Raw genomic sequence first — 12,090 nt, forward strand, 5'->3', positions numbered from 1 at the left:
TTAATAAATGTTTAAAATACTTTAAATAATTTTCAATAATTATTTACTTATAGCATGGTATTTGCTACAAAAGCGTTTATTTAATTTAAATTTTGAAAATCAAAATCATCAACCCCCCTCAACATTGCCACAAAAAAAAGCGGTATCCCTAAATAGATTCTAGGTTCTTTACTCTGTGTGTGTGTGTGTGTGTGTATATATATATATTTATATATATATATATATATATATATATATATATATATATATATATATATATAATATATATATATATATATATATACACACACAAATCCTCTAACAAAAATACACTTCACTTTGGTTTCAAAGTTTGCTTTACCACCCCCTACCCCTCTTGTTTTGACTAACATCAGATATCTTTTTTTAAATTTATAAAAATTTCTCTCCCTTTAAAAAGTATTTAATAGAAAAATAAAATTTTTACAAATCAATCAACAAATACAAAAGTAAACAAAAGAAATTAATCAACAATAATAATAAATACTTGAACATCATCTCCAAACATATCTTGAACATTAGCCATTGTACGATCAGTCTCTGAAAGCACTTCCCTTAACTCCTATTAAAAAAAGAACAAAAATAAAATTTAGATAAAAAATGATTGGAAGAAAAACAAATTTTATGCAAACAAAATTTATACTTGCACACAAAAACATTTAAAGAAAGTTTTACTTATTTTTTCAATTCAGAGACTTGAACAGAGAGTTGTAACTAGGCTTTGCTAGTATCACACCATATCACTCTACTAGAATATTAGTATAAGATGGGATACCCTATCAGAATATTACTACAAGATGGACCACCTTTTTAGAAGATTAATATTAGATGATATTAGTATAAGATGGACCACTCTATTAGGATATTAGTATAAGATATAACACCCGAATAGGATATTAATATAAGGTATAACACCCTACAAGGATATTAGTATAACATGATATTAGTATAAGATATAATACCCTATTAGGATAATAATATAAGGTATAACACCTTACAAGGATATTACTATAACATGATATTAGTATAAGATATAACATCCTGTTAGGATATTAATATAAGGTATAACACCCTACAAGGATATTAGTATGACATGATATTAGTATAAGATATAACACCTTATTAGGATGTTAATATAAGGTATAACACCCTACAAGGATATTAGTATAACATGATATTAGTATAAGATATAATACTCTATTAGGATAATAATATAAGGTATAACACCTTACAAGGATATTACTATAACATGAGATTAGTATAAGATATAACATCCTGTTAGGATATTAATATAAGGTATAACACCCTACAAGGATATTAGTATAACATGATATTAGTATAAGATATAACACCTTATTAGGATATTAATATAAGGTATAACACCCTACAAGGATATTAGTATAACATGATATTAGTATAAGATATAACACCCTATTAGGATAAAACAACTTTTTTAAACTTATTATACTACAGGTATGTTAAACAGATATAATTTATTCATCTAATATTATTTAAGCATAAAGATAATTAATGATAAATAATAATATATTTATAATTAATTTCAATAAATAATCTAATAACTTTGAAAAAATAAAAAAAAAATTAAAATATCACTGTAATTAATACATACAAATTATGAGGTTGTTAATGTCATTTTCTCAAAAATATGTTGTTGCAAACCTTTGTTTTTTCTAACTTCATTACCTATCTCTCTCCTTGTCAAACTTAATATGAAATTTTATTACACTTTTTATAAAATGAACGTTTTTTAAATACTTTTCATAAAACATTTTTAATTTATAAAATAAATTGTAATTTAAGAGAATGAAAAAACAAAAACGAATTTTGTACTAAGAACAATAAATTTTATAATTTTTGTGACTAAAAAAATATCAGTTTTTTATAATAACTTGAAAAATTTTAGCTATTTGTCAGAAAACTAAAAAAATTAAGAATGAAAAAAATGTTTTAAAAGGGTAGGATTTCATAAAAACTAAAGATTTTGTTCATTAGCATTTTTTTAAAGTAGTATTTATTCATAATAGTAAAATAAGAAATATATAAAAATACTTTAGGGTTGCCCTGAATATAGTAAGCAGTATCAAAGTTATGCAAAGTTTGATAATTGATCCTGAGGCCTTCAAAAACCTTGATTTTAAACCCCACTTTTCAGTTTACAAAAAAAAAAAAATTACTACATATTAAAATGTTGTCTGTTTATGTAAATTTAATTTCTATAGTTTTGACATTGCATACTATATTCAGTAATATATATGCTGCTCAACACCTTGTAGCAACAAAAAATATTGGGAACCAGTTAAACTTGTTAAAACTGTATTACAACAAATTTTTTGAAGATTTGTTCAATAATGCAAATATTTTTTTTAGTACTTGTTTCATCAAAAACAAGTACAATTGATAATTACAGAAATTGTTAATCACAAGGTAATTTTAGTCAACAGGTTTCAGATAATGTCTTGAAAATTTTACTGATTCTTTGCAATCTGTTTTTCATGTCTCTAGTTCTGCTGCAACTAGTTATTTTTTGACTAAATAACATTTTCAGTTTCCAGGTATTTTTAATTTTTTTTTCTGGAATGAATATAGTTCATTCCAGAAAAAAAAAGGTAAAGCAACAACTAAATTCACTCCCATCAAGGGTATAAGCAACAACCAAAATGGGAGTTAACAGAAAACAAAGAAAAAACTGATGAAGTAATAAAAAAACAAAGATGAATAAAGATGATTAATAAAGATGAGTGAGACAAAGATGTTTAAAAAACTAGATAAATAAAATTTTTTGAGCATAAAAGAATAGTTACAGCAAAAAGAATGCAACTTAATTGAATGACAAGTTACACAAGATAGGTTGAGGAAACCATGATAGCTTGCTTTAGCAGTGACCATAATCGTAATTTAAAGGAGAAAGAGATGTAATCTTATAACAATGGGACAGAGGTTCAAACTTAACAGCAAGAGCAGGTGCAATAATATTTTCAAATGTTTCATATTGGTTTTTAAACCTTCTCTAAAAGAAAGAGGGCTCATTAAAAAAAACTAGCTAAATATAGCAACAGTATTCTGAGACTTATAGAAGTAGCTTATGTAATCAGGAGTAAGAAAATTTCAAACGTGATATAAGCTTGAGACAAAAGATTGACAGACTTTTCAATTGACTGTATACTAGGTACTAGGGTGGGGGATTTTAAAATTTTTAGAAGTAGGTTTGCCTGTGTTTCGAATTGTTGTCTTTTAGTAAAAAAAAAATACCTTACTTTTTCTTTTTTTGAGTTCTTGAGGTTCCTCAAGGAATCAGGATTTTTGACGAACCCTTATATAAGTAAATTTTTTTTCCTCAACTATATCAACCTGCTACTAAAATGGCGCATAATAAAATGATTGTTTTGACAATAATATAATATTTTCAAATCTTTTAGTTGAAAAAAATTGCAAAAATGCACCTAAAATTTTTTGCAAATTATGTTGTAAACTGGAGTTTTTAACATAAACAAATATAGTTTTAATTTTAAATGAAAACAAATATTATTTTCAAAATCAGAATATAGTTCTACATCTACTTTTGAGTACCTCGCTGACATTAAAAAAAAAAATTTTATATCTGAGAGGAACCTCAAGAACTCATCTAAATACAAAAATACTTTTTTTATTTTTCTGTTATAACTAATAGAACACCATTCACCTCAAGAACGTTTATTTTGAAATTTTTTAAACTAGAAATAAAAAAGAGTGCTGGCCTTTGAGGATAACTTTAATACTGCAGTTAGAAAGAAATGATTCAATAATTTAAAAACTTTTCCAAACACACCATATGAACCAAGATTATGGATAAGACATTCTGTCAGAGAGCAAGACTAAGATAAGATTTAGAAAGTTGCTCATGATGATCAAAAATAATTTTAAATGTATGACGAGATATGTTTACTAATTATTATTAAAGATTAAAAGACGTTGATAATAAGAATAAGAAGATTAGCCATTAGTAAATTACAATTACAATTACATTAGTAGATTACAATTGCAATTGGCCATTAGTTAAAGAGGTCAAGAACCACAGATACCATTTTTCAGACAGAAAAACAAGATGTTACATAATTTAGTGAGTAAAAAGTTTTTAAAAATACTTTTGTATGACTGTGACAAGAATGTAGCCTGGAGAAGAGGGTAAAACACAAACTGTAGAAGAGTTGGGATATAATTTTAGGAATGAAAGCTGGAGTAATTTGAATGAAATAAAAATGAAACCAAATGATTAACCTGTTCCTTTAGGATATTTATATTATATTATTAATACTTTAAGGTATTTATTCACATTTTAATAGTTAGATAACTTGACTTGATAATTCATGACAAGTAGCATTGCATAAGCAAAAATGATCTTTCTAATTTCAAAGTTGTGACAAATGGCCTCAATGCACACTAAAAGTACTTACAGTAACACATTCCATACACAATAAGTCACTGTTAATACCTTGATATTTTACAGCTGTTGATAGAACCAGCCTCTTTGAAATCTACCGCAATCATTATTACCAGCCAGCCTCAGAACCGTTAAACTGAGTTTTAGAGCTGTACCTTTATTAAAAGGTAAAAGGAAGAATTGAATAATCATTAACAAAGAGACACAAACCAAAAACTGTGAGTAGAGTCAAAAAGATCCACCATTCATTATCCTAGGCAGGAAATAACATAACACAGGTTTACAGCCAATTTAATAAACAAAGGTAACTAATTAGATAAAGAAGCGATACAAGGCTGCTCAATTAAAGGTTTTTGCCTAAGAGGTCTTTTACAAGACAGTAGAATGATGCAATAAATAGCAGCCAGAAATGAGTATTTTTGTTAAAACAAACTCTAGTCTTTCTAGGAAAAGAGTCCCAAGGCAGGGGGTATTTTAAATCAGAGTTAACTTCCCCTGGCCTTTGCTTAGCCAATCCTACAAGGCAGCAGAACACGAGAATATGGTTTTGCTGATACATGCTAGCAGTATCAGTGTAATCATTAATGATCCTGATCCAACCTGATTACTTCGTACAGACAATAACAAAATATATTAACTATGCAGCTTTTTTAAGAATGCTTCTTTTTTAAGAATCACCATCATTGGTTGCATTACTTTCTTAGAAATCTTAACAGTTATATATTTGTCTTGATTTGTTTTTGTTTCTTCATGTTGTTTATTAATTTTGAAACTTAGAGCCTTTTTGATTTGGTCATCACTTTTATTAGATTATCTAACAACATCATATTCTAACAAAGCAGAATTCTACATGTTCTTCTCAGTTCTAACAGGCATTGTATACATTTCTAACATGCTTCTCATGCTTGTCTTACAACTTTCATTTTGGTTATGGTTTTGAAAAATTTATCTTACCTGCATAGATATGATTTTTGAAACTCAAGTTGCTTTTTTCTTGTTGCTAATCCAAATAAAAATTGATATCATCTTTTTTTTCTTTCCGACAAACATCTTGATTTTATTTTATCTATAAAACCAGACACACTAATATTGAAGAGAAACCGATCATTTAATAAAATTTACTAGTTACTAGGGTCAGTTGTTCTTCCTTTATTTATTATTAAATTTTAATGACATCCAATGATATTCTGTTTGTATTTACTTTTTTTGTGTGTCACATTCCAAAACACAACAACATCAGCTTCAATGACCTTCTTTCTTCACTTTTTTTTTAATGATTATTTTTTAAAAATAATATTTATTCAATGACATTTTATTATTTGCCTACAGTTAGACAGTTTGATTTTAATTGATGCTGATGGATGACCAATTAACCAGAAATCAGCTAACTTTCATGTCACAGATCTGTTTTAGGTTGTTTTCTATGATCTTAAGGTACTTAAAACAGCATTAAATGTTTATATTTTCCTAACAAAAAGGATTTTCTTTTTGTTTTTCAGACCCTACATTTTTAGTACTCTTCTGTGGTCACTCCTTCCCAGTTCTGTGGCCACTCATAGCCTCAAATGTTTCAAGCCAACATTTCAAAATCATAACCAATTTTAAAATTTTATTTTTAAATATCACTTTTAATTTATATAACTACTTCTTTTAATTAATTCACCTAACTGTCTGATTGCCAGCAGTACCATTCTTTAAAAACAATTTACTAACCCAGTCAAGATTAGTCAAACTATACTGCAAAATGTGAGCACATTCAGGGGGACACAGGATCACTTATCAAAAACTGTCAAAGTTATTTTTAGACATTGTTAGCATAATGGAAAAAAAATTCACTTCACACAACTTTGAAACTACATACTATATTCTGGACAACTTATACATAAACAATTATTTAACTTATGTGATGTAACATAACTACAAAAAAAATTTACTTTTTCTTGGTTATAAAACCTTTCTTTGATTAAGGCACGCTTTTTTTCTAATATTTTAGGAGCATCTTGGAAGATGTTATGATTTTCTGAAATAAAATTATTTACTAATGACACAAAAAATTACAAAACACAAACAAAATTAAAAAAAAAAAAGAATTACAAAACAAAAAAATTATTTGAAGATGTTTTAAAAAAAAGCATTTTATGTTAAAGCAAAGGTAATACCACAAAGTGTTAGGGGGTAACTATTAAATCTTTCAAAAAGATTTTTAATTTATAGCTTCTATAAACAAAAGCATAACTTAATTTTAAAAGAACTTAAAATAAAAGTTATATCATTTTTGTGTGTTTGTAAAGATGTTCAGAGATATTTTAACTTTTAAAAACATTTTTAAAACATGAAATAGTACAATGTTAACTAACTTTTAAATATCACTTAACTAAAACATTTGAAAAACATTTCAAATTGAAAATATGAAAAAAAAACATTAATATTTTAGAACAATAAATTTAAACTAAGTACAATTGAAAAATTTACAAAATACAAACATAATTAACCTTTTTCATCATGGAGAAAAGAACTTATTGGATGAGTATTGTGAAACAATCGTTCATGATCTTTCTTAGGTAAATGAAGTTGATGATTGCGCTCCTAAAATTAAAAATTTATTTAAATACAATAATTAATTATCTGTAAAATAGTTTAAAAATATATCCATTAGAACAAAATAACATAAAAATACAACAATATAGATATTTCTTTTATTTGAATTCACCTCCCCAAGGCCATGAAGGAAACTACGTCGAGGAGGCTACTTTAATTGTGGTTACAACCCTCTTTCAACTTTATAACTTCAAAACACAAACCTTGACAAATAAGGCTGATGCGCGTAGAAACAAGTTGAGCGCCGTAATACCAGGGACACGGTGGGGATTGAACTAGGAACTTCTCCCTTATGATGTGAGCGCTCTAACACTACACCACTACCGGATAAATTTAAAGAAATCATATAAATATATGGACATAGTTAGACAAATAAAGTAAAACATAGAAGTAAAACAAATTACAAGTGAAAAAAAAATCTCATAAATTGTAACATGCCTATACAATGGGGAGGAGGAAAGTTATCAGGTGTAATCAACAACAAAATTTAACAACAGAAATCACACTGGGCAACAAAAAAAAAACTTTTTTTAGATTCAATAACAGCATTAGGTTTTCCTAGATCAGATTTTTGAGCTGATTAAGAAAATGGAATCCATTTTGATCCTACACGTCCAGATTCTTCTGAAATTTTAAATTTTGTTTTTTTATCTTAATTCAGTTTTAAGCTATAGTTTTCGCACACTTTCAATTTGAAACATTCCTTTTTTAAATTGCGTAAATGTAAGTTTATATTTATATTCAATTTACAGTAAAAAATAAGGCAGAATTTAGATCCTATCTGTGTTTTATTGCAAGATGTCTTTAATCTGCAGACAATCTTGTAGAAATAGTTCAAACAGTTTCTGTTACACTTGTGGTCATTATGTCACTAAAAGACAGAAGAGAAAAATGATTTCAAAATTTCTTACTGCTTACGGCTTCTAGTTTGGATTCAAGGTGGGAAATCATGGCAAAAAATGGGTGCCTCAGTATAGTTGCACCAACTGCTACATGTGTTTGATTAAATGGCTGGATGGAAAAAGACCAACTAACATGCCATTTGCCATTTTTATGATATGGAAGAGGCCACGAGATCATACCACCAACTACTATTTTTGTTTAACAAATATTGAGGGACATTCTTTAAAGATAAAGGACAAAATAATGTATCCAATTTGTGATTCAGAAAATTTGCCAGTACCTTACAATGACAGTCTGCCTATTACAACTCCACCAAGTGAACTCAACCTCTTGCCCTCTCCAGATAAATCAGACAAATCAAAGAAAGAAAATGATGACTTTATGCCAGAAACGGGATCAGCTCCACATTTTATTAACCAACAGGAGCTGAGCGATCTAACTAGAGAATTACATCTATCAAAATTGAAAGCTGAGATTCTGGGTTCTCGATTACAAGAGTGGCACTTGTTAACACCTGACACCAGTGTGACACCATTTGCTGAAACAGACATGAAAGATACTCAAAATATTTTATCAAACAAAATAGTATCACCTTTTGTACAAATGTTGAAAGTTTGTTAACTCTTTATCGACTCCTCAAAATACTTTCTAAAGGCAGTATCAATTCATATTGGAAACAAATATTTTTCCATTCCATTAGCTCATGCAGTGGGACTGCAGGAAACTTACGAGACAATTAAAAGCTATGGCAACCACAAGTGGATAATTTGAAGTGACCTTAAAATAGTTGCCCTGTTTCTTGGACTGCAATTGGGTTTCACTAAGTATATGTGTTTCCTCCACCTCTGGGATAGCCCAGACACTTAAAATCATTATGTGAAGAAGATAAGACCTAAACTTACAGAATTTAGCCCAGAATACCACAATGTCAAACACATTTCACTTGTTGAACCGCTGAAAATTGTGCTTCCTCCTTTGCATATCAAATTGGGTTTGGTGAAATGTTTCGTAAAAGCAATGAATAAAAACGTTGCTGGCTTTAAGTACGTCCAAACAAAGTTCTCTCTAATCATTTCTAAGACAAAGATTAAAGAAGGTGTGTTTGATGGGCCTCAAACAAGAGAGCTCCTAAAAGATAGGAAATTTGAGGAAACAATATTACACCAGCTGAACTTAGCAGTCATTTAAAGTTGTGGTTCATAACTTCTTGGGAAACAACAGGGCAGATGATTTCAAGAATCTGGTAGAAAATCTTGTGAAGCATTATCGAGAACTGGGTTGTTGAATATTGTTAAAGCTACATTTCTTGGATTCTCATTTTGACTTTTTCCAGAAAAGTTAGGCGCAGTTTCAGACGAACACGGTGAAAGGTTTCATTAGGAGATTCAGACAATGGAGAAGAGGTATCAAGGCAAATGGAATGAAGCTATGATGGCCGATTATTGTTGGTTTTAAAAAGAGACACTCAAGAGACTCATAAATGACAGTCCAAGCTCACTCATCATTTCTAAACACTTGTAACCATATCTTACTTATGTCATGTTTTATATTTCTTTATACGAAAAACAACATTTACACTAAAAGTGTTTTTCGAGTATTCCAAGAAATTGGGACATATAGGATAAAAACTAATGCAATTTTTGGATTCAGCATGCTCGAATTAACTAGATAGACATAATTATATCAGCTGAAAAAAACTTTGTTGACCAGTGTCATTTAATGTTTAAAATTAAATGCCAAAATAAAAATATTTAAAAACTTCAAAGTTAAGTGCGAAATTCTATCCTTCATTGCAAAACATTTCAAGCAAAATTCTTTGTGAAAGAAGAAAAGTAACTCCGCCCTTTTTCACATAGATAATTTAATACAAGATTTTAAAAAAGGAAAGTGCAAGAGGAAAAAAAACAAAATTAAAATACCTAACAAGAATAGAAAATGAGTCAGTAATGTGAATCTCATGTAATTAATTTTTATAAAAAATTATTTTTATAAAAATCCCTGAAAATCTCTAAAAAATTGTGTTAAAAAAAATAGGCAAAAGTATGTAATAAATAAAATTAAGGCAAATTTTAGACAGTAAAAGGTTAAATAAAAAAACTAAAAACTACAGAATAGTTATGAATCTTCTTTATAAAATATAGACAATTATTGTCACAGCTTGTAACTAGACAATAAACGTCACATTTTTGACTTACAGGCCCCCAATCAAGGACCACTTTTCTCATGAACAGTACCATTTCTCTAAAATTTTCTCTGGAACATGAACATAAAAAAAAGTCCTATAAACTAACATGTGGCAATAAATTAAGTTGAACAAAGGCATCATCCAGTAAATTTTCAACTAACTTGCTGGAAAAAGAAGTAAATTTTTTGACAACATTGTGTACACGATGAAAAATAATACCATCAATATCATGTATGTGAGGAACCGCTTTTCTTAATCTTGTTTCAAACCCACTGATATTTTCCCTCAAATAATTGATTGAATCTGATAAATTGGGAACTAGATAACTTAATGGAATTGCGTCTTTGTTAAATAAATGAATAACAACATTAAAAAGACTTTTGCATAGCTCACCATAACATTGCATTTAAGGAACACATATAAAAACACCATTAGGCAAAGATGTCAGCTACCTTGGCCCTAAAAATCAAAGTAAATGCTCAAAGTTTGATAAATATCAATCCATTTGGAGGAATATCAAAAGTATATCAATTTTTTCAATATCTCTCTGAAAACCTTTTCTTGACACCATCATTCCCAAAATCAAAGTATGATTCTGAAAAAGAAATTACATTGCTCCTTATGTTTAATGCTTAGTTCCCTCAATAATTTGCTACAATGTGATAACTGTGATTCAGGATTTAGCCAAACTGTACAAAGATAATCTTCCTAACTCAAAATCTGTCAATCAAGAGAATCAATTGTTAAACCTGTAGACAGACAGACCCAATACTCTGACTAAAACCATAAAAATCTGCAATGAAAGTCCTTAACTCTAAACCTTAACCTCTTTGAGCTCTTAAAGATCAGATGTACACTGCCAGTATCATCCTCGATGTAAACACAGCTTTTCTGCAATCCATAGATTAACACGGTTATAAGCCAGTATGACTGCAGATAGACTTGGTTTATTAGCAATTATGAATATCCACAACAACAACAACAATGAATATCAACTATACAAGGTATAAATATGACATAAAAAATGGAAACAAATTTTCAATTGATTTTAAATAAAATTAGAATTATAATGCCCTTGATCAATCTATAATTGACGCAAGTTTAACTGTGTTTTAATGCATATTTTATAATGCTATATAGCATGATATTTATTTGGTATTCTATAAGTGCCTTTCTTTTTAAAAACAACCCGCCCTAAAAAAATGGTATGTGCCTGTAAAAGCATAAAATAGTCACTAATATTAAGTCTAGGCCACCCTTACATATAATATTCCTAAATAGACTGACACAATGCTTTGGATACAATTCATTACTTGTTGACACAGTTCATTATTTTATTGCAAGATTTATTTGCAAGTCATTTTTTCCTTGCATATGGCAACATAACATTCCTCATAATGATTATATAAACTCCTCGATTCATAATACCTTCTATGTGATGAATGAGACTAACATTGCCATAACTAAAATATTCTTAAACCATAACATTTCCTCTGCTTTGTTTAACAGCAGGTAACTGATTTCTTGGATTAATTCTGGCTCCTACTGGCATATATAATTCTATTACTACCGAATAGCATAAACTTTGATACCTCAAAGGACTTTTACCAGTCAATAATTATCCAACTTATATGATCTTTTGCAAATTTGATTCTGGCTTACAATTTTTTTGCAGATATTATAAAAATGATTTTATGCTATGGAAACTGATACATAATTGTATTATGTTGAGTAGCAGTCTTGCAAGGGTTGTTCTTGGACTTAAATGCACATAAGTATGCTTGTTAAAGGGATCCGCCAAGTGCAAAGTTGTGTTTATTTCATAAAGATGTATAAAAAAATTTTGAATTAATAAAAATTTCCAAAATGAATTATTTATCAAGATATTAAAAAAACAAAAACATTCATAGCTGTTTTGTTTCTTTGCCATCTCCTACTGAACCTTACC

At 28.5% G+C, this 12,090-nt stretch overlaps 1 protein-coding gene across 3 annotated transcripts in view; it reads right to left on the minus strand.

Moving 5' to 3' along the window:
- LOC100215680 (spindle and centriole-associated protein 1) overlaps positions 1-12,090 on the minus strand; it is a 38,322-nt gene that overhangs the window by 21,770 nt on the left and 4,462 nt on the right. For all 3 annotated transcript variants that reach the window (XR_010643427.1, XM_065817106.1, XM_065817107.1), the window contains exons 3-5: positions 6,949-7,042; positions 6,391-6,476; positions 506-580 (exon numbers count right to left, since the gene is read on the minus strand). Coding sequence is in view for 2 of the 3 variants with exons in the window: in XM_065817106.1 (XP_065673178.1) it covers positions 506-580; positions 6,391-6,476; positions 6,949-7,042 (255 nt within the window). In the remaining variant the exon portion in view is untranslated. The remainder of the gene's footprint in view (positions 1-505; positions 581-6,390; positions 6,477-6,948; positions 7,043-12,090) is intronic.

Source organism: Hydra vulgaris, chromosome 14 (genome assembly GCF_038396675.1).
Source record: "Hydra vulgaris chromosome 14, alternate assembly HydraT2T_AEP".
NCBI lineage: Eukaryota > Metazoa > Cnidaria > Hydrozoa > Anthoathecata > Hydridae > Hydra > Hydra vulgaris.